Source organism: Rhodotorula paludigena, assembly GCF_050403205.1.
Source record: "Rhodotorula paludigena JCM10292 DNA, Rt_paludigena_JCM10292v1_ctg85, whole genome shotgun sequence".
NCBI lineage: Eukaryota > Fungi > Basidiomycota > Microbotryomycetes > Sporidiobolales > Sporidiobolaceae > Rhodotorula > Rhodotorula paludigena.
In genome coordinates, this window is record NW_027481373.1 from 1 (window position 1) to 20729 (window position 20729).

Genomic DNA, 20729 nt, shown 5'->3' on the forward strand with positions numbered 1-20729 from the left:
GCTCTCAGTTTGAGAAGGCCAACACCTTCCGGGCGGCTCTCGACGATCACGGCAAAGCCTGGCAAAGGCGATAGTGTTGATTTCGACAAAGAAGAGCGATACGTTAGGAGGAGGAAAGAGAGGCGCTACAGTCGTCGAATGGAAGAGAGAAGACAAGGGGAAACAGACATCTATGCACAGAAAGGGTGGTCGCAGCTCGATACGACGGCCTACTGGCGGTCCCACGCCCAGGTGCCGAGCTGCGTCCGGAGCATCTGCGCCTCGTGCCCCGCGCGGACGTACGCCTCGTCGAGCATAGCGTGGCTCGCTCCCGCGCACCCAAAGTCGCTCTCGTCGCTGCTCGCGCTCGCGAGCGACTCGGCGGGCGAGGGCGTAAGCGACTCGAGCTTGAGCGCGTTGAGGTCGAACAGCGGCGAGAGCGGCGAGGGCGTGCCCGGCTGGCTGCTGGCCGAGCCGGCGCTCGTCACCGACGACGAGGCGCACAGCGACGCAAAGCTCGACGACGCGGTCGAGGTGAAGGACGAAGACGGCGAGAGCGAGGGCGTGAGCGAGATCTTGGGCGGCGAGTTGCGCCGGCTCGCGAGGCTCGAGGGCGAGGCCGACGGGTCGAGGAGGGTGAACGTCGGCGAGAGCGACATTCCGTCCCCCGAGGGCGTGCGGTCGCGCGCCATCGGCGATGAAGACGAGCTGGCCTGTGCGAGCGGAGGACGGACGAGGAACGGCGATTTGTCATTCTCGGCGCTGCTCGAAAGCCCGCTCGCATCCGCCGTCAGCGCGTTCAAGCCCCCAATGCCGAGCCCGAGCCCGAGTCCAGCGCCCTGCACCGCCGGCTCCTGCGCCTCCAAGGGCGGTGCCAGCCCAAATGACGGCTGCTTGACCGGCGACGGACCGCCCGCGGCGGTGACAGCAGCGGCAGCTGCGACCTTGGCCTTTTTGCGCTTCTGCGGGCTCGCGCTCGTCGGGCTCGGGTACGCGCCGATGACGGGCGAGCTGAACGCGCTCGCGAGGCCCGCGGCGCCGCCGTCGCGCTTGTGCGACATCGCTGCTGCAGCGGCGGGGTCGAGGGTGAGGCCGAGCGGGTTGCGCGACGAGGCGCTGGGCGAGGCGGAGGCGAAGACGAACGCAGTCTGAGCGCGCTTCTTGGATGCGGCCGACGAGGGAGGCGTGAGGAGCCCGAGGGAGGGCGCGGCGAGGCCGCTCTTCTTGGTCGGCGAGACGGTCGAGCCGAGAGGGGCGCGCTCGCCTGAGGATTCTGTCGCACTGTCGGACGCGCCGGAGAAGGAGAGGTGGCGCGCGAGGGGGCGAGCCGGGAGGACACTCGACTCGGACCCCGTGCGTGACATGCCGAGCGAGGCGGCAGGCTTATTCGCCGGTGCCGAAGCCGACGGGACGGTGAGCAAGGTGTTGTTGACGCCGTTAGTGGCAGAAGCCTTGCGCCGCGGCTTGACCGGCTGGGAGGGCGAGCCGACGATCGACTGGAGCGAGTTGGTGCGCTGCATTCGGTACGAGGGACGACTCGAGGCCGAGCGGACGAGCGGGACGCCGAGCGCTCCGAGCGCGGGCTGCTGCTGCTGCTGAAGCGATGCTGCGGCGCCGATGGGCGGTGTGCGAGACCCCGAAATCGAGCCGGGAAGACCGCCGTCTTGTGAACCCTGGCGGAACATGTTGCTCAGACTGCAAGCGCGAGTTCCGTCAGCCGGCCATGCGCGGACGAGCAGAACTGGGTCGAGCGCACCGAGCAATGCTGCCCGTGTTATGAACGTCAGGAAGGAAGTCCATGCTGTCCTGACGGGCGAGCGGCTTGCGGCGCCGCGGCGTTGCGTCCGGGTCAGCCGCCTGACGAGGTGTCTCCTCAGCCGTAGCAGCGAGCTGGCGGTCCTTGGCTGCAGAGTGCGAGTCGGTCAGCCGAGTCGAGATCGGTCGAGTCACGAACGAGAAGCGCACCGAGAGCGAGGATCTTCAAGCGCGTGCTGCGCAGCCCGTGCGGCCACTTGCCTCCCGCAGTAGCAGCCTGCTCATCGACTGCGCCCATGTCGACATCGTCACCTCCGGCGGCAAAGAAGTGCGGTTTGCGCGCGCGTGCCGAGCGACGGGTGTTGTCGCCGCCAGCCGCGGTACGCATGATGGTGCGCGCAACGAGGTTGGTAAAGTTGCTGGGCGGGACGCCGTGCGCGGGAAAGGGCGCTTCAGTGAGAGCATGCTTGGCGAGGCAGGCGTCGTAGATCTGCGGATCGCGTCGGGTCAGTCTGCAGCCTCCGGGCGCTGCGCGAACGCAATGAGACGCACCCTGCGGACCTGCTCCTCCTCTTGCGCGGTCCACTCCGGCTCGTCCTCGGCGTCCTCTTCATCCATGACAGAGCTCGACACGCTGCTCAGGCTCGAGTTGCGGCGCAAGAGGCCCCTCCTCCCGGGAAAGCCGCCGCCCGCGGCACCGGGGAACAGGCTCGCCTGGGCGCCGATGGGCGGGGTCTGCAGCCCGCTCGCGGTGGCGGCGTCAAAGTACGAGTCAAAGAAGGAGTGCTGGTTCTGGGGCGTGATGGGCGGGTGCGCCGAGAGGGGCGACGAGACGAGCGCGGGCGAGTCGGAACCGCGGCGGACTGAAGGGCGGCGCAGGGGTGGCCCTGCTGTCGAGACGGAGAGGGCGGGGCGGTCCATCGAGTGGCGGTCAAGCGGAGGACTCGCGTGACAGACGCGCAGAGACGCCGAAGTGGGGGGGAGTGTGCGAGTGCGAGAGCGCGGTGTGGTGTGCGCCGGTGTGGATGCAGCGAGGCACTGATTGCGCGCAGTGTCTTGTTTCCGAAGCTAGAGTCTGCGAGAACAGGAGAGCGGGAGCGCGACGGCGAGGCAAGCCAGAGTCTCCGTCACGCGCAGAGGCCACGGCAAAGCGCGCATCGACGCGTTGCGACGCGACCGCGGGCCGTTGCGAGTCTGCCGCCGAGCGACACCTTTCCAGGCGAAGTCAAGCCCCAGCCGGCCATGCTTTCCCGACCTGCGATTGCGATCGAGCCACAGCTTCGGACCGGCGCGCTCGGGGGAGGAGCGGGCCTTTCCTCGTCTTCGTCCTCTCTGGTCCTGGTCCTCTCCCGCTCTCGATGCACAAGACGTCGTTCCGGCTGCCTCGAGCGTCATAGCAGAGTCCGGAAAGCCACACCGCAGCGCACGAGAGCGCTACCGTACGGTACTGCTCGTGGCCTGCATGCCGCACGTTCGTCACTCTGGCACTCGCTTCCGCGCAGCCCGACCCGGGCTCCATCTCGGGCCCATCGCGATACACAGAGGCGCAGCTGCGTTATCGAGAGCGCATCAAAACCGTGCTGCGGCTGATACACGAAAGCGAGGCTGTCCCGCAGCCCGCTTCTCTACGCCCACACCCTGACTTGGCCCTCCTGCTCCTGCTCCGTGCCAGCGTCTGCACCCGCGGTGCCAAGCGCCTCGACCGTGAGCGTCCCCGACAGAGCTGCACCGGTCGCGTCGTAGCCGAGGTCGTGCACCGCGCCGTCGAGGCAGACGAGACGGGTCTTGAGGTTCTCGGTGGCAGTCTGCGCCAGAAAGGGGGGCAAAAGCGTGTGAGCCCGTGCTTCGCAATTAGCGCGCATCAAGCAGCCTGTGGCCCAGCGCAAGCAAACTCGCACCGCAGCCGACAGCACAGAGGGAAGCGAACCGCGCACGCACCGGGATCCACTCGAACCCCTCGCACCGAAACACCTCGACGACGCTCGTCCGCCCCTCCTCTCCCTCCTCGCCCTCGCCCTCGTCATACACCTCGTCGACATGCTTCCCGCCGTCATACATCCCGCCCGTGACGCCCCACACCCGCGCGACGAACGCCTCTCTCGCGTCGCGCTCGCCCTCTTCGCCTCCATCGTTCGCGCGGCGCCGCGTCGGCGCGTGCCGCAGCGGGCGGATCGCGACGATGTCGATCGTCGCGGCTTCGTGCGCCGAGGCGCTCGGCGCGAGCGGCGAGAGCGGCGACCGGAAGGGCGCGACGACGAACGACGGCTCGAAGCGGCTTACGAGCGCGCCGACGAGGTAGGCGAACGGGCCGTGGATCTCGACGTCGTTCTGTCCGTCTCCGAGCGCGCGCCAGGCTTGCGCGGCCGGGCCGTACACGCTCGGCGGGGTCTGGGCCCCCGAGCGAAGGCGCAGCGTCCCGCTCCACCACGTGCTGGCGTTCTGCTGCGCGGCGAGCTTGAAGCGCTCGAGGCCCGGGTGCGACGCGCGGAGCGCCTCGGCGTCGTGCAGGAGACAGGCGTGCAGCGCCGTCGACGAGACGACTGTCGTGAGCGTGCGGAGGGTGGGGACGGACGGGCGCGAGAGAGTGTTGAGCGCGAGGGGGAGCGGGAGACGGTGCGGAGAGGCGGCGAGCGAGGGCGATGCGGCGCGCGAGAGGAACGAGAGGAGCGAGTAGAACGGCGAGGCGGGGAGAGAGGGAGGGTAGGCGGCTGCTTCGGGCGGGAAGAGGTGGAAGTAGAGCGCGTTGGCCGTACCGGCAGGGCTGGAGCAGTACGAGCGGTTAGCGCAATGTGATGCAGAACCGGTCTCGACAAGGCTTGAGTTGGTGGAGAGCGCAACGCACATGAGGACAAGGTCGACGTCCTTCGTCCGCTCCACCCGCCCCTCCTCGTTGAGCAACAGCCCGTTCAGCAGCTCGTGCACCGTCCCGTCGCCCCCGAGAACGACAAGGACCTCGCGCCGGCCGTCGCTCGCGCCCTCGCTCTTCCACCTTTGGCGCAGGTCCCGCCCGATGCGCTCACCGTCGCCCGCTGCGCGCGTCTCGAGGACGTCGCCCGCCCACTCGAGCCAGTCTCCGCGAGCCAGCTGCTGAGAGAAGCGCACGAGCGGCGCGCCGACGTTGTCCCACAGCGCGCGACCCTGCTTGGCGCCGCTGGCCGGGTTGAGCACGACCGAGAGGCGACACTTCTTCATTGGAGCCTTCGCGTGTTGGTGCACATCGTAGGACGGCGCGTGCGCGGCGAGCCAGGCCTCGGGGTCGATCTGTCAGCGGGAAGTGGGGGTGAGTGCGCCGACGAGAGGCAGCGCGCAGGGAGGTCCGCACGGGTGCCGACGGCGTCTCGGGGGCAGACATAGCGGACCTCGACCGTCGGGGGGTCTCTGGCGAGAGGCACGAGATCGAGAGCACGAGCCGAGCAAGGAGCGAGGAGGTTCGTACGGACGATGTCGCCCGGTGGAAGTCGTCTGCCTGTCCTTCTGGAGCAAGCAAGCGTGCACTCGCTGTTCCGCAAACTCTCTGGGCGGTCCGGTAGCAGGATGCCCGTGCAAGAAGCGAAGAGGCGGAGCGTGTGGTGCCCTGCGTCGTGTCTCATCAGCCCGCGCCGAAACGACTCGTCGCTGCTTCCGCCTCGTTCCCTCTCGCTCAGGCCTCAGGCAGAGCAGCTCACTATGCGAGACTTGTCGAGAATACGCAACAATACTCTCTGTCACCGCGCTTCGCTCGCTGTTCGGCGCACCCGCCTCGTCTTCTCGCTCCGCCTGCGCTGTCTTCTGGCTTCCTCTCTCGATTGGGTCTCGCGAGCGCCCATCGTGCGACAGACGCCTCTGCACACCGACGCTGCACGCTCGAAACGCCCGCCCGCACACACCGCTGCGACGTCTACCGCGTGCCCGCACCTTCACGCAGCGTTGCCCGTTCGTTCGCTCGGACCGTTTCTGGCCTCCCGCATCCGTTGCTGTTCATGCGCTGCTGCCCTTCGTCTGGGACGGCGTCGGCGGCTCGCTCGACAGTTCCCGCGTGCAACCCGTCCGGCCGTTGAACGGTTCCGGTCAGACGTCCGGTCAGGTGGGCACGGGCGAGGAGGACCCGCCTGCAAGAGGCGGTCCTTCCGTCGGCTCTTCCTTCTCTTGCTTCACGCTCCTAGGAGTACCACTCGCCCCGCAGAACACCTTGACCCACTATCATCTGCACCACCACGCACATCATGCACGCTCCAGTCGCTCTTTTCGTACTTGCCCTCGCTGCTGCTGGCACAGCTCTCGCGCGCACCTTCACCGTCACCAACAACGTTTGTGTATCCCACCTTGCGCTCACTCATGACCTCGTTGCTAATGATGATGATCCTCACGCAGTGCCCGTACACGATCTGGCCCGTGCGTCTTGCTCCTTCTCCCCGCGTTCTCGGCGCACATCTACGTCGCTGCTGACATGCAAGGTTTGCAATTCGTCGTCAGGCCGTCTTCACCTCGGCAGGTCCCGTCCCAGCGCATTCTACCGGATGGGAAGCAGCTCCCGGCAACAGGGTTTCTTTCCGCGTCGGTGCGTCTACAACCTTTACGCTCCTTTGCGCAGCCCCTGATCGGATGTCGCTCACGCATCGTGCTACCCTGTAGACCAAGGCTGGAACGGCCGCATTTGGGGTCGCACGCAGTGCAACTTTGGAGGCCAGGGCCTCCCGACTGACTGCGTTACCGGCGGCTGCAACGGCGGTCTCGAGTGCGATGCGTGCGTTTTATTGATGTTATGGTCTGCGTCTACGTCGTTCCTGCTGACGCTCTCTCCATCGTCCCGCATTTCAGGCGCACTGGTACAGGCGTCCCGCCCGCCACGCTCGGCGAGTGGAACCTGGCCTCCGATCAAGATTGGTATGACGTGAGCAACGTCGATGGTGTCAACCTCCCGATGGCCAGTGAGGCGCACACCTGTCGTTCCCGAAACGTTCGTCGCGATTGACACCCTCTCCTCATCTCGCCTCCCGATAGTCACCAACACGGCTGCCTGTCCCGCCCCAAACTGCGCCAACTCGCACGGTATCATTTCGGCGTGCCCGAAGTCGCGTAAGCTAGACTCGTACCTCTCAAGCGCGCGACGTGCTGATGATCATCTCACGACCAGTCAGAGTGGTCAACCCCGAGGGCAAGGCCGTCGGCTGCAAGACGGCGTGCTCGGCCAACCTTGACGGCATCCCGCAGGACTCGGCCAACTGCTGCTCGGGCAGCCACGACAAGCCCGAGACGTGCCCGGCCTCTGGCGTCCAGGTGAGTCGGCGGTCCCCGTCTTCGGTTGCTCGGCCGGCTTCCTCATCCCCTGACTACGTTGCGACAGTACTACGACATCTTCAAGAAGTCGTGCCCTGACGCCTACGCCTACGCCTGTGCGTCCGCACATGCTTTCCGCACCCGAAACTTCAATGTCCTGATTTTTGCTCCGATGCTCCTCAGACGACGAGTCGTCCGCCTCGGCGCTCTGGACCTGCCCGAAGGACTCGGCTGCCGACTAGACGCTCACTTTCTGTGCGGCACGCGTTCTTTCTCGACCTCTGAGAGGAGACTCACGATCTGTGGCACGTCACGACAGGCCCGTAAATCGACGCGAGGGCGGACCCAAGAGTTCACGTCGCCAATCTAATTCATCACAAGCGGGATCACCCCTCCTGCTTGTTCCCAGCCCGTCTTTCAAATGATCCAACCGCCCGAGTCCCCTGAGCGGATGTCATTTGAGTGCAATGCGTCATCGACTTCCCTTGCTGACTGAAAAATAGCCAGAACATGCGGGAGATGTACGCCGAAAAGAAGCGCAAAGCCAACTTCTGACAAGGTAGACTTGATACCGCTCACCGGGACCGTCCGCTCCGGAAATCCTTTCGACGAGATGATGTTCCAGGAGACGAGACGGATGCGCAGTTGCGGTGGTGAGACAACGTCTACAGCGAACCGATGGGGAACGGCAGGAGAAGGACAGGACGAAAGACAACACGGCACCACAAAAGGCGAGAGAGGAACATGGCCGCTTCTGCGGTCAGAGCGCCGTACCGGGCGCGACGAACGACGGAAGAGGTGCAGGCGCAGCGCTGCTTAGAGGCGCAAGCTGGAACGCCGATCCCTGAAGCGAGAGCGGGTGCGGCGCGACGTCGGCGCCACCCTGGAGAAACGCGAGCACAAGCGGGAGGAGCGAGTTCTGTTCGGTCGTAAGGATGAGGTCCTGCCCGGTCTTGAGGTACGCGCCGTACAGCGCCTGCATCGTCGTGAGCTCTGTCGGTCCCGGCGTCGCCGCGCTGGCGCCGTTCTTGCCACCGGCGGCAGCTGCAGGTCCAGAGACCGGCGACGGCCCACCCCGCCTGCGCTCGCCGCTCGCAGCCAGATCGGCCTCGTGCCGGAAGTGCGTCGCATACAACCGGCTGACCGAGTTGCTGCGCGCGAGGCCGGCGGCGCTCGTCCCCGCACGCGTGGGCGTTCCGAGTCGTCCGCCAGCACGGACGGGCGCCGAGACAGGTTGTCCGAAGCGCGGCGCGGCGATGTTCGGACGTGGGCTAGGCGCGGCGGCTGGGACGGTGATGGGTTCCTCGGGCGGGAGTAGGACGTCGCGCAGTGCTTGAACCGAAGCGGTGTGCGCGGCGAGGAGCGTCTGGTCCGAAGCTGGCCTAGCGGACGACGATTCGCCGATGCGGTCGCGCAAGTGCTTGAGCCACAGGGCACGAGCTTCGGCCGAGATGCAGGAGAACATGTATTTGCGCTTGACGTCGAGGTGATTGGTGAACGAGAGCTGCCGGCGATTCCTCGTCAGTCCTAGTAGAGCATGCACGGCAACGGAAGCGACGAACCTGGAACGTATGCTGCATGAAGCCGCGCTCGACCGAGAAGGCCTTGTTGAGCGGCAAGCCCTGATACCTCGGCGCATTCGCGCCGCGCTTGATGAGCACCATGACGCGCACGCCAAGCGCTGTCCCCGTCACGCGGAACGATTGCGTCTTGCTCCGTGCGAACGAGAGCATGGGCGGGTCGAATTGCAAGTCGGTGCCGTGCAGCTTGATCGTAAACTTCGGGTCCGGCTCCGGGATCGAGATGGTGAAGACGTCCGAGGGCTGGCGGTACGTGAGCCGCGTAGGCAGCTTGGCCGGCTCGATGCTCGCCTCGATATCGGGCGTCATACTGAAGATCGAGTTGTCGGACGCCTGCTCGATGCGCTCGCGCCGCACCGACGTGTAGATGCGCGTGAGCAGGTCTTCGGGCACGACAGAGCGCGTGTCAGCGAGCCGGAACGAGCTGATAAAGTCGTCGACATTGGGCCTGCAAGCAGATGAAGCGGTCAGCAACGATTTCGACCACTCAGGCCTTGCGACAAACGCACGGATTGGGCGGCTTGGGCGCATTGAAGAACCTGCCGTCGGGCCCGTCGCCACCGTGCATGGCGTCGCTCAGCCGCAAGAGCGCCATGACGAGCGCGAGCGTGACGGTCGGGTCGTACGCGGTCGCGCCGTTCGACTCGGTCCAGCATGCAGCGAGCACGCCGAGGACGTACTCTGCCGCCTGCGCATCGTACGGCAGCCGCACAGTCATGACGAAGAGGCGGACGGCGTCGTCGATGCGGACTCCGGCAAAGCGGAAGCGCTCGATGTAGGCGCGGAGGACGTGGCGGTGCTGCGGGTTGGCGAGGTACGCGCCGAGCTGGTTCCGGTTCAGGTCGGTGTTGCGGAACAGCAAGTTGGCGATGGTCTGCCCGTCGTTGGCGAGGCCACCCTTTTGAACGAGCGAGGCAATCGCGCGGGCGGGGTCGTTCGCGAACCGGTCGACGAACGCGATTAGGAGCGGATGGCGCTTCTTGCTCGAGCCGCCGTCGTCCATCCCTGCTGCCGAGGTAGACGGCTCCTCCGTCGCGGTGAGCTTGACGTCCTTGCACTCGACGACGCTCTTGACGAGGAAATGCGTCTCAAGCGACGGCTGCTGCGGCTCGCCCGTGAGCGGGTGGTCCTCGACGATAGGCTTCGCAATGACGAGGAGATCAGAGAAGAGGAACAGGTGGCGGTCCTTGACCGTGTTGGCGTTGACGACCTGTAGAACGGGCGCGTGCAGCACGAGCGTACGCGGCGGCGCGTCGAGCGCGCTCGGCTGCGAGGGGTCGAGCGCCGTCTCGTGCTCCTCGTGCGCGAGCATCGAGTCAAGCTTGGCGAGGATTCGACTGGCGGGCAGGTGCTCGGCGGGGAGGGCTGGCACGCGCGGCTTGACCGGGAAGGGATCACCGTGCGAGCTCGCAGACGAGGCCGAGGACGAGAGGTCGCGCCGCATCGACACGGATGGCGAGTGGTAGCTGCTGCTCGCTGCGCCAGCTGAGCGGAACGAGGCGCCTGACTCGGTCGACGCAGACTTGACCATCGACTGCGGTTGCGACTTGGCCGACCGGTACGACCTCTGCGACTCCTGCCGCTCCATGCCGTTCGACTGCGCAATCGGGACAGCGTTGTGCACTCGATGCGTGCTAGCCGCAACGGAGGGGATCGCGGTCATGGGGTCGGGAATGACCGAAGTGGGCGAGACGGGATCGGGCAGGACGGGCGAGGCGGCGAGGTACTTCGGCGACGCGAACGGATGGTAGTTTGAGAGCGTAAAGGGAAATTCGCGACCGCGGCGTGTCGGGCTCGTAGGTGAGCCAGACGTAGCGGTCGAAGACAGGCCCGGACTGGGCGACGACTTGGACGCAAGCTGCTTGAAGAGGCTGTGCGGAGCGCAGTACCTGCTAGTCAGCCTACCGACACCGGAACCGGGAAAGCTGACAGGACAGGCAAGCGAACGCACTTGTGCGGATCTTGCAGGTCGCTCGGCCCAGCTTGCGGGAACTTGCTCGCGTCTAGCGATTCGCGTGGGCTCTGCGTTCCCTCCAACGGTCAGCATGCCACGTTTCGACGCAGACGAAGCATCGAGACGCACCGCCACGGGGCTAGGGAACTGATAGCCGACCTCTGGGGGCGGGAACCCCTCGCTTTTCTGCCCCGCCGCTCCAGACGTCCGCGCCGCCGCGCCCTCCGCCGCAGCCGCAGCAGCGCTCCCATCTCCATCGCGAGGGCCACCACTCGCCGCCTGGGCTGCCTGCGCCGCGCGGCGGAGCGACTCGCCATGCTGCAGCTCGACCTTGTCCCTCAGGCGCTGCTCGCGCTCGCCGCCGACGAGCGACGCGCCCGACGCGGCGCTCTGGCCGCTCGCGGTGCTCGTGGCGCTGACGGCGCTCGGGCGGCGCGCCGGCTCGTGTTGCTGCTGCTGCGGAGGAGCGGAAGGAGCAGACGTCGACGTCGGGACGCCGCCGACGCCGAGCCCGACGACTGCGCCTGCACCGCCGTGCGCGACAACGAGTCCCTGCGCGCCGCCCGACGGGCCGGAGAAACTCGTACCGGGGAAAGGCGACGGGGCCGCGCTCGTGTTGGCGGTGGGAGGAAAAGGCGGGTTCGGCAACGCGACGTTGGCGTCGCTCCCGCGCCACCGGTGCTGCGCCGCCTCCATGATGCCCGCGAGCGAGCTCGACGCGCTCGAGCCGCGCTTGCGCGCCTCGCGCATCCACTCGTCGGCGTCGCCCCCCGCACCGCCGCCGCCGCTGTTGTCGACGAGGCCGAACGAGGGGATGGGCGGCGCGCGGCGCAGCGACGCGTCGGCTTCGCGCGCCGAGTGCGCAGCAGCGAGGAGCGAGGCCGGGTCTTCGGACGCGAGGCTCCCCGTCGAGGAGGACGTCGAGCCCGATTCGCCGTACGGGTTCGAGCGATACGACGAGCGCGCGTCCTGAGTTTCCTGATCGAGCCGCGCGGGGTGGATCGTCGCAGGCGAAGCGAGCTCGTCGGCCTCGCCTGGCGAGGGCGGCGCGCCCCACTGCGCCGAGCCAGGCTGCGGCGTCCGGTCCGCGACGAGGAGGTGGAGTTGCTGCTCGACGCGCGGCGTCGCGAGGCTCTGCTCGCCCACGTCGCCGCCGCCGCTCTCGGTCGTACCCGAGAGGGGAGGCTGCAGCTGCGAGTTGCGCAGGACCTCGCGCTCGTCTGCCTCGACGGGTGCGCTCCCTCCCGCACTGGGGGCACCCAGCGCAAGCCCGCCCGATGCAGGAAGCGGCACAGGCGGCGGGAGCCTTCCACCCTCCTCCCCACCGCCCTCCACCCCCGCCCCGAGGGCACCATCGCGCCAGTCGAGCGCGCCGACGCTCCCGCTCCGTGGCCGCGCACGCCCAATCCGGCCGACGACGTCGAGGCGCGCGCGCGGCGAGCCAGACGGCGTCGGGGCTGAAGGGCCGGCGAGGCGGCGCGCCGAGAGCTTGCGCATGAGGTTGACGCGCGCGGCGGCGCGCGAGTCGTCCTGCGGCGCTGCTGCTTCGGAGCCTTCTGCCGCGCGAGAGGGGCCCTCGTCGGCGGCGCCGCCTCTCCCTCGTGCGCCCGTCACCGTGTTGTTCCGCCTGAGAGCATCCGCAGCCGCCGTAGCGGAACTCACAGGCGCCGACGCCTCGCTGACCGTGTTGTTGCGCGCGAGGCGGCCCGCATGCTTCGCCGCCGGGCCGCCCGCGTTGGCGAGTTTCGCCCGCGCGCGCTGCTGCAGCTCGTCGAGCGTCGGGAGGACCTCGCCCTCGTCGGCAAAGAGGCCGCGCGGGGCCGGCGGCGGAGCCGTGCCCGTCAGTTTGGCCATGGCGAGCTGCCGCGCGAGGAGCGACGCCGTGCGCTCGAGCGACGACGCGCCGGCGAAAAGGGAGCGGTCCTCGGCCGAGAGGGTGCCCGGCGGGGCGGCGAGCGCGGGGCCGAACGAGCGCGAGCGGCGGCGGTGCGCGAGCTGCTCGTGGCGGGACGGCGGCGCGGCGGCGGGAGAGGGAGAGGCGGAAGGCGGTGAGCGCGAGGGCGAGGGCGAGGCCGACTTTGCGCTGCGGGTCGAGGCTGCGCGGCGGAGGGTGGCGATGGCGGCGACGCGCGGAGAGTCTGCGGGCGCGGAAGGAGCGCCGTCCATGGCGACGAGGTGCTGCGGAGACGAGAGTGAGCCGGGTCAACGCGTTCGACGGGGCGGGGCAGGGTCCCACTGTATCTCGAGCACCCGTTCAGTCGTCTCGCAGTGCGCTAGCTCGCCTCGGCGGCGCTCCTTTGAGCACACGACGCGCTTTCGAGGGTTCGTGCGAGATGAGGACAAAGAACCCGCCGCCGTCGTTCCTCCCTGGGCTTGGCTGATGAGGGCGTGCGGCTCTAGCTGCACTGGGCTGGCAAGTGCGCGTCTGAGCGCTTGCGAGGCGCGGCAAGGGGCGACGGAGGAACCGAGGTGGGGAGGCTGGCGCGAGTCGCGAGGGTGCGAGTGCGGCGCAGAGCGAGGCAGGCACGCGATCAGCCGAGTCGTAGAAGTGCGTGTGCAATCGGACAGCTTATCCTCGCCCGTCTCGAGCGCACAGCTGAGCGTCGAGACAGAGACGACGAGCGGATGGCGAGGGAGCGAGTGCGCGCACACTCGCGGTCTTTTCTGCTTGCAGTGCGAGGGCTCGAGTGAGATGGTCGTAGTGCACTTGCGTGCAGTCTCGCTGCTTCTGAGGGGAGACTGCGGGCGACGTGGCGGTGTCGCTTCGCTCTCGCGTGTTTGCTGCCAACAACGCGCTCGTCCCTCGCCGTGGACCCGCGCAGGGCCCGAGCAGACTCGCCAGCTGCACGCACACTCCTGCCTGTGCCTCCTGCGCCTTGTCCCCTGCTCTGTTTGCTCTGTCGGCCCCCCTCTCCCTCACCGCCTCCCCACCTCGCCTCGTCTCGTCTTGTCAAGCAGCGACACCGACACGCACACGAGAGGGGCCGCCATGAACTCGCTCTACACGCTCGCACTGCGCCAGTCGTCGTCCCTCCAGTCCGACCTCAAGCAGCTCGATGCCCTCTCGTCGTCCCCCTCGCCCGCCGCCGCGTCCACCTCGGCGCTCAACGGGCAGATCACGGCGAGCCTCGCCGCGCTCGACCGCACCGTCGACGACTACGACGCCATGGCCCGCCGCGAGATCGTCGACGCAAAGCGCGAAAAGGCCCTCGCCCGCGTCGCCCGCTTCCGCGACGAGTACCGCGACCTGAGAAAGGAGTACGACCGCGTGAAGCAGCGCGCCCTCGATCACGTGGGTACTCCGAGCACTGTAGCTTCCGTGCTTCTTGACTCACCAACTCCCGCGCGCGCCCGCAGAAATCCCGACAAGACCGCTCCGAGCTGTTTGCCGGCCCTTCCTCCTCCTCCGCCCCCTATGCCCCCTCGTCGTCCTCGTCCTCTGCCCTCGCCGCATCGTCCTCGTCCCTCTCGTACGGCGCCTCGACCTCTGCCGCGCCGCGACATAGCGCACACGCTCAGCAGCAGCAGCCCTTCTCGCCCGACGTCTCTATCCAAATGGGCACGCCGCCCAATCCGCCCCCGTCCTTCTCGGCCCCAGGCGGCGGCGGTATAGGAGGAGGCTATGCTTCGCCCAACTCGCCGTACATGTCTGCCGACTACTCGGCGAGCGTGCACAACAACGCGCGCACCAACTATGCGCTGAGGGAGCACGACTTCCTCGGGTCGACGGGCGCGGCGCTCGATGGGTACTTGGCGCAGGGGCAGGCCGTGCTCGGCAACCTCGCAAACCAGCGCGACGTGATGAAGGGTGCGTTGCGCTTGCGCCTCATACATACGGGGGCTCGAAGCGGGGCGCCCTGACTGACTCGCTCGCTCGTGCGCGCAGGGACGCAGCGACGGCTGCTGAGCGCGGCCAACACGCTCGGGCTGTCGCGGTCGACGATCACGTTTATCGAGCGGCGCACCAAGGAGGACTACTACATCCTGCTCGGCGGCGGCGCGTTTACGCTCGTGTGCTTCTGGGCCATCCTGCACTACTGGGGGTGACGGGTTTCCGTACTCTGTTCCTTGTTGTCTTCTCTCGCGTGTCGTGCTACCGGTCTACGTGTCGCTCTATCGGTCACGTGCGGCGAAAGAGAGAGAGCAAGACAGGAGGCCAAAAAGGGACTCCGTCTTCGCTGCACCGCGGGGCTCTCGTCTTCCCCGCCTCGCGTCTCTCGCGTCCTTCGACTCCGCGAGCGAATGAGTCCCTCACCCGCCGACGTGCAACCCGACGCGTCTCCCGCTCCTGCGCGGCCGCGAGCGCCGCCCAAGCCGCGCGTCAAGCGCGCGTGCGTCTCGTGCTTCACGGCGAAAGTGCGCTGCTCGGGCGAGCACCCCGCGTGCGGGCGGTGCGGCGCAAAGGCGCTCGAGTGCTACTACGACCCGCACGGCAACTCGCGGCGCGGGTCGAACAAGCGCGCGAGGGCGAGCCCGACGCAGACGGACGCGAGCGACGAGCTGGGCGGAGGAGGAGGGGGAGGGGGAGGGGGAGAGGACAGGGGCGCACACGCGCAGGGGCAGGCAGAGGCTACAGCAGGCGTCGAGGCGGTCCCGCCGGTCGTCGTGCGGCAGCCCTTCTTCCGCTGGCTCGGTGCGCATGCGGGCTTCCGCTTCTTCTTCCGCGTGCTTGTCCCGCCCCGTTGCTCCTCCTCACGCTCTCTCGCCATGCAGGGCTCACGTCTGTCGCCCCGCCCGGCGCACCCTTCCGCTCCGTCTCGCTCGGCGTCGCCGGGCCCTCCCCCCGACCCGGTCCTGGCGCACCCGCAATCGCCGTCTCGGGGCCAGGCGGCACCACGACGTCTCCGCCTCCGCTCTCAGGGGGCGCACGCGCATCGTCCACCCCGGCCGCCGCGCTCGACGGGCCCGAGGCCGAAGCGCGCGTGCGCACCTTCTACGCCCTCTTCGACTCGTACCTCCCCTACATGCCGCTCGCGTCTGCGCTCGAGCAGCTGCGGCGCGGGACGCTGAGCGAGGTCGTCCTCGTCGCTATGAGCGCGCTCGTCAAGCGCATACGGCCCGACACGCCCCACTGCCCCGGCGCCGAGCAGCTCGCCGACCGCGCGAAACAGCTCGTCATCGCCCACTTGGCACTCCCGTCGCTCGACACGGTGTATGCGCTCGTGCTCCTTGCATACCACGAGCATGGCGCGGACCGGGACAGTGGACTGTGGGCGTACTGTGGCATGGCGATCCGGGCGAGCATCGATTTGGGTCTGCACAAGGTGCGGTCTCGCCTGCTTCCTCACTCTGGTCCCGCTCGCTCACCCGCGCTCGTACTCCCGCGCAGCCCTTTGTCGCGCGAGACCCGGCAGAAGCGGCATTACGGTCGCGCATCTTCTGGGCTGTCGTCTGCCTCGACCGCATCATCTCGTGCGGCACCGGACGCTTGACGACGATCCCGCTGCCGCAGATCGAGGTCGACCTGCCTCCACCGCGCGAAGACGTCGCGACGGCGCAGGGCGTCCCGCTGCCCGACCCCTTTCCGACGCTGTGCCGCCTCCTCCTCATCCTCGGCAACTTTGCCGACGCCGTCAACGGCGCGAGCGGGGCGTCGTCGTCGCTCGACGTGCCGCGCGTCCCGTTCGCCGTGCAGCGCGAGCTCGCCGACTACCAGGCGTCTCTGCCCGCGCCGCTCCAGTTCTCGATCCACACGTTCAGCGCGTACGCGAGCGCGGGGCATGCGCAGGCGTTCCTCCTCCTCTCGATCTGGCACCAGGCCGTGCACCTCGCCATCACGCAGTCTGCGCTCCTCTTTACGCGCCAGGACGTCGCGACCCCCGCGAGCGAAGCGAGCGACGGCGCGGGGGGCGGGAGCGGGGCCGTCTCGCCGCAGAGCGGGTCGGCGGCCATCAGCATTGGCGACATGCTCGCCTACTCGGGGCTCATCTCGAACGACGCCTTCCTGTGCACGCCGACGCTCTCGCAGCCGATCATGATGGCTGGAAGGGCAGCATCGGCGCTGCTCAAGTCCCTCCCCGCCGAGACGCCCAAGCACCACGTCGAGCCGCTCGAGCGCGCCGTCGCCATCTGTCAGACGACGCTCGAGCAGATGCAGCGCGCGTGGGCCGGCCTGTCGTGGCACGTCGAGAGCATGACCAAGAACGCCCGCGAGGTCGACCTGAGCAGCGTCGGCGCGACCATCACGACCGACGACCGCGGAATGCTCGCAAAGGCGCGCATGGACGAGTGGGCCGCGAATTGCTCGCGCTTGCTCGACGAGCTTGCCGCGAGCCCGACGCAGGGCGAGGGTGCGTCCGGCCACTTCCCTCTTTTCTTCTCGTGCTCTTCGGACCATGCTTTCGAATACCGAGCTGACGCCCACGGTCCACAGTCGTCGGCGTCGGCCTCTCGTCTTGGGGCCTCTCGTCGCAGCCCGCGCCGGGCACGAGCGAGCCCCCGCCGCAGTCGACCGTCGCCGTCCTGCGCTCAGGGCGCGCCTCGCCCCTCACGTGGGCCGAGCAGCCCGTCGTCGGCGACGCAGGGATCCTCTCGACCGGCGCTGACGCGTGGAACATTGATTGGACGGCGTGGACGCTCGGTGCCGGAGCTGGAGCAGGAGCGGGCGCGGGAGGGGTGGAAACGATGGGCGCGGCGCCGCAGCAGGGCGCTGCTGGGCACGTTGCGGACGCGCTCGACGAGCTGTTGGGGCTGCCGCCGTTGGCTTAATGCACAGGATGTCTTGGACAATGTAGGTGTGTGCGGTCGTCTGCGATTGCTTCAAACGAGCGCAACACTGACTCTCCCACTCACAGTTCTGGGTCATCGGGTTGTACGTCGTCCACGCGCAACGAGGTTATTGTCTAGCGATGCGTGCGAGAGGTAGCGAGGCCCGGTGGTCCTGTGTCGCGCCTCCCCTGGACTGGCTTCCAAAGAGCGCGGCCGAGCCGGATCATCGGCCCCACGCAGCCGACTCACGCTACACTTTCCTCCACTGCTGTCGCGCTCCTCCACTATACAAGCCAGTCCTACTGCCATCATGTCGCACGAGTTTGCCGCTGCCAGCCTCTTTAACCTCCAAGGCCAGGTTGCCGTCGGTCCGTCCCTTGCACCGCCTCTTCACGCTCGCCCGTCCTCACGCTCGCCTGAATTAGTCACGGGCGGCGGTACCGGCCTGGGCATTATGGCAGCTCGCGCGCTCGCCGCCAATGGCATGCGCGTATACATCACGGGGCGTCGCAAGGAGGTCCTCGACAAGGCGGTCGAGGAGAGCGGCGCGTTCGAGTCGGGCGGGAGCATCGTCGCGATCCAGATGGACGTGACGGACCGCGAGAGCATCCTTGCGGGCGTCAAGGCGATCGAGCAGAAGGAGGAGTTCATCAGCTTGTACGCTTGACCCCCTCTGTTTCCCTTGCGCTGCGCTGATCCGCTCGCACCCCGCACGCAGGCTCGTCAACAATGCCGGTATCGCAAAGGGCATCGAAAAGAATCTGTCGAAGAGCAAGGCGCAGGGCGTCGAGGCGTACAGCCGCGCCATGCTCGACTTCAAGGAGGACATGTGGAACCTCGGTGCCGCTTTTCTCGTTTTCCTGTTCCTCGTCCCGCCTGCTGACCACCACGCTTCGATGCAGTATACAAAACCAACGTCGCGTCGGTCTGGTACGTCAGCGGGGCCTTCTTGCCGCTGCTGGGCAAGGCCAAGGCTGCGAGCGCACCGAAGGAAGGCGCGGTAAGCTGGGCCTTCCACGCAGGCTCATGATTCGTGCTCATTGCATTTCCACTGCAGTCGATCATCAACCTCACGTCGATTTCCGGGTTGCTGCGCGAGGACCAGGACGGGCAGGAGATCTACAAGTGCGTGCTCCCTTGCCCTCTCCTCTCGCCTCGATTCGTGCTGATTGCGACTCACTCTTTGGCGCATCTATCGTCACGCAGCTCGAGCAAGGCGGCGCTCATCTCGCTCACCAATCTCATGGCAACCGAGTTCAAGGCGCCCGAGATCGGCATCCGCGTCAACAGTATCGCGCCAGGCGTGTTCCCGTCCGAGATGACGACTAGCTTCCCGAGCGCCGAGGACCGCAAGGCGTACCTTGACATGGGCTACGTGGTCGGCAGGGTGCGCTGTTTCCCTCCCTCTGGCCCACGGACGAATCTGACGATGGCTTTCTGTTGCGACAGGCCGGCCTGCCCTCGGAGATGGCCCAGACGGTGCTCTTCCTCGCGGCGAACCACTTTGTGCACGGCCAGCATCTCGTCATCGACGGCGGCTTCATGCTCAACCACCGTTGAACGGCTGGGTAGAACTTGTGCAAAAAGGGTTCTCTCGGGTCTCGACTTGCCTTTCCCGCCAGCAGGTGGACGCTCAGATACCTTCTTGAGCCCCCCCCTCTGCAGCACTCTGCTTGTCGTGCGCTTCTTTGCGCGGGCTGCGCTGAGAACGCGGCTCTGCTCTCAGTCTCCCTGGCCTCTTCGACACCTTGACACAACGTCCGAAAGTTGAGCTATTTGTGCAGACTGTCGGCCTCGCCCCGCTGTCCAAAGCCCTGTGCACGTCACTTTCTCTTGCCTGAAGGCCTGAAGAGCCCACGCACGCAGAGGAAGGCGTCCTCGCCAGATCCGATAGTCGCGCACAAGTCACGTAACTCAACGAGATTGCAGCCTCAGAACGGAATCATCTATATGCGCCAGTTCAACCGGAAAACAAGGAAGTTGAGCTGGTCACGTGCTCAGAACGCGTCGTCGAGGATTTGGCATTTGATCGCTGCATGCGGTGAGGGTCTGGTCAGCTCTGGCACGAACTGAGAGAAGGGAGCGAAAGGATGCACCGCCACGAGTCACGTCGACCGCCGTCTCGAATGCTTCGATGCCCCTTTCGAGCGTGAAGCGGTGCGTCACGAGAGGCTTCAGGTTGATCAGGCCGCCCTCGACGAGGCCTTTGAGAGAAAGGGCAAACACTTATTGAGCGCCTGGCACCACAGCGAAAGATTGACCGGCACTCACGGATGGCCTTGGGGTACTGGTTGGCGTAGCGGTACTGGAGCTTGAGGTCGACCTCGTTCGCGCTCATGTGCATGAACGGCAGGTTCTGGAAGTCCTTACCAACGCCGATGACAAAGACCGTCCCGCCAAACTTGCAGGAAAAGATGGCCGTCTGCACGCTCGACTCGACGCCAGTGCACTCGAGTGCGAGGGCAATGCCCGACGGGAGGCCCGCCGCCTCCTTGACCTTCTCAGCGATCGCCTTGGGCTCGATGCCGCGCTCGACGAGGACCGTTCTGACTTCGGGAATGAGCTGCTTGGCAAAGTCGAGACGAGATTGGGAGATGTCGGTGATCACGATGGGAGTTGCGCCGGCAGCGCGAGCGGCGAGAAGGCTGACGAGTCCGATCGGGCCCGCACCGCTGAGACCACAAAGTAGTCAGCACATGACGGCTCAGCGACGTCGCCAAAGAGGCTTACCAGATGAGCAAGGGGTCGCCGAGACGCAGGCCGGCCCGCTCGATGCCTGCGAGCGCAACTGCAAGCGGCTCGAGAAGTGCGCCTTCCTCGTAGCTCATGCTGTCGGGGATGCGGTGCACCCACGATGCCGGGTGTGCGTGGTAGCGCGTCAACGTGCCGTGGAAGGGCGGCGTCGAGAAGAAGACGACGTCGGGGCAGGCGTTGTATCGCCCAATGCGACAGAACTCGCAGTTCCCGCACGGCACGCCCGCTTCGATGGCGACGCGGTCGCCCTTCTTGAGCCCGTCGACACCAGGTCCGACCTCAAACACTTCTCCGGATGCTGCGAGTGTAGCGGGGCACGCGTCAGAGCAGCGAAGAGGAAAGCGAGGAGTCCTGTCAACGCACACTCGTGTCCTGCGCCGCATGTGTCGCGCACGACCATCGTGTCGCCAATGCGCCCGTGTTTCCAGAAGTGACAATCACTGCAGAGCGAAATCAGAGTAAGTTTAGTCGGCAAGGGTGGAAAGAGTCGCAAGAAGCGTACCTGCCGCAGATGCCCGTCGCTCGGACATGAAGGATCACCTCGCCTTCCCGGGGCTTCGGCACGGGCTTCTCGACGAGGTGAAGCTGAGCCTCTGGGGCGTACGCGACGGCGAGGTTCTTGGACGGGTCCCGCCGCGGCACCTCACCCTTGGGCAGGATGCGGAAGTCGGGCGAGTCGAGCACCGCTCGCGGGTCGTACGCAGCGATGTAACTGGGGACAGCCATTCTCGCAGGCGCAGGTA

General features: G+C 67.1%; 8 protein-coding genes across 8 annotated transcripts; 4 read left to right on the plus strand and 4 right to left on the minus strand.

Moving 5' to 3' along the window:
* Positions 1-209: 209 nt before the first annotated feature.
* Positions 210-2655, minus strand: JCM10292_004662 (uncharacterized protein; the record flags this gene model as incomplete). Its single annotated transcript, XM_076652655.1, has 4 exons — positions 210-1674; positions 1736-1883; positions 1945-2224; positions 2287-2655. The coding sequence occupies 4 exons, from the start codon at positions 2653-2655 to the stop codon at positions 210-212; spliced, it is 2262 nt and encodes a 753-aa protein (XP_076501772.1).
* Positions 2656-3359: 704 nt separating this feature from the next.
* On the minus strand, positions 3360-5086 carry JCM10292_004663 (uncharacterized protein; the record flags this gene model as incomplete). The annotated part of the gene is made up of 4 exons (XM_076652656.1): positions 3360-3539; positions 3673-4495; positions 4577-4995; positions 5057-5086. 4 exons carry the CDS (start codon positions 5084-5086, stop codon positions 3360-3362), a joined length of 1452 nt encoding a protein of 483 aa, XP_076501773.1.
* An 850-nt stretch (positions 5087-5936) lies between these two features.
* JCM10292_004664 (thaumatin family protein) lies at positions 5937-7232 on the plus strand (the record flags this gene model as incomplete). Its single annotated transcript, XM_076652657.1, has 9 exons — positions 5937-6020; positions 6085-6105; positions 6187-6271; positions 6346-6457; positions 6532-6641; positions 6715-6789; positions 6848-6990; positions 7058-7106; positions 7174-7232. 9 exons carry the CDS (start codon positions 5937-5939, stop codon positions 7230-7232), a joined length of 738 nt encoding a protein of 245 aa, XP_076501774.1.
* A 518-nt stretch (positions 7233-7750) lies between these two features.
* On the minus strand, positions 7751-12690 carry JCM10292_004665 (uncharacterized protein; the record flags this gene model as incomplete). The annotated part of the gene is made up of 5 exons (XM_076652658.1): positions 7751-8494; positions 8553-9018; positions 9080-10459; positions 10522-10592; positions 10654-12690. 5 exons carry the CDS (start codon positions 12688-12690, stop codon positions 7751-7753), a joined length of 4698 nt encoding a protein of 1565 aa, XP_076501775.1.
* An 823-nt stretch (positions 12691-13513) lies between these two features.
* On the plus strand, positions 13514-14571 carry BOS1 (Bos1p; the record flags this gene model as incomplete). Its single annotated transcript, XM_076652659.1, has 3 exons — positions 13514-13816; positions 13882-14332; positions 14411-14571. 3 exons carry the CDS (start codon positions 13514-13516, stop codon positions 14569-14571), a joined length of 915 nt encoding a protein of 304 aa, XP_076501776.1.
* Positions 14572-14766: 195 nt separating this feature from the next.
* Positions 14767-17232, plus strand: JCM10292_004667 (uncharacterized protein; the record flags this gene model as incomplete). Its single annotated transcript, XM_076652660.1, has 4 exons — positions 14767-15157; positions 15238-15788; positions 15854-16814; positions 16898-17232. 4 exons carry the CDS (start codon positions 14767-14769, stop codon positions 17230-17232), a joined length of 2238 nt encoding a protein of 745 aa, XP_076501777.1.
* Positions 17233-17542: 310 nt separating this feature from the next.
* On the plus strand, positions 17543-18792 carry JCM10292_004668 (SDR family NAD(P)-dependent oxidoreductase; the record flags this gene model as incomplete). The annotated part of the gene is made up of 7 exons (XM_076652661.1): positions 17543-17600; positions 17658-17889; positions 17951-18072; positions 18135-18232; positions 18290-18357; positions 18439-18619; positions 18682-18792. The coding sequence occupies 7 exons, from the start codon at positions 17543-17545 to the stop codon at positions 18790-18792; spliced, it is 870 nt and encodes a 289-aa protein (XP_076501778.1).
* Positions 18793-19229: 437 nt separating this feature from the next.
* JCM10292_004669 (NAD(P)-dependent alcohol dehydrogenase) lies at positions 19230-20712 on the minus strand (the record flags this gene model as incomplete). Its single annotated transcript, XM_076652662.1, has 6 exons — positions 19230-19264; positions 19329-19436; positions 19504-19904; positions 19963-20284; positions 20350-20426; positions 20489-20712. 6 exons carry the CDS (start codon positions 20710-20712, stop codon positions 19230-19232), a joined length of 1167 nt encoding a protein of 388 aa, XP_076501779.1.
* Between the last annotated feature and the right edge of the window lie 17 nt (positions 20713-20729).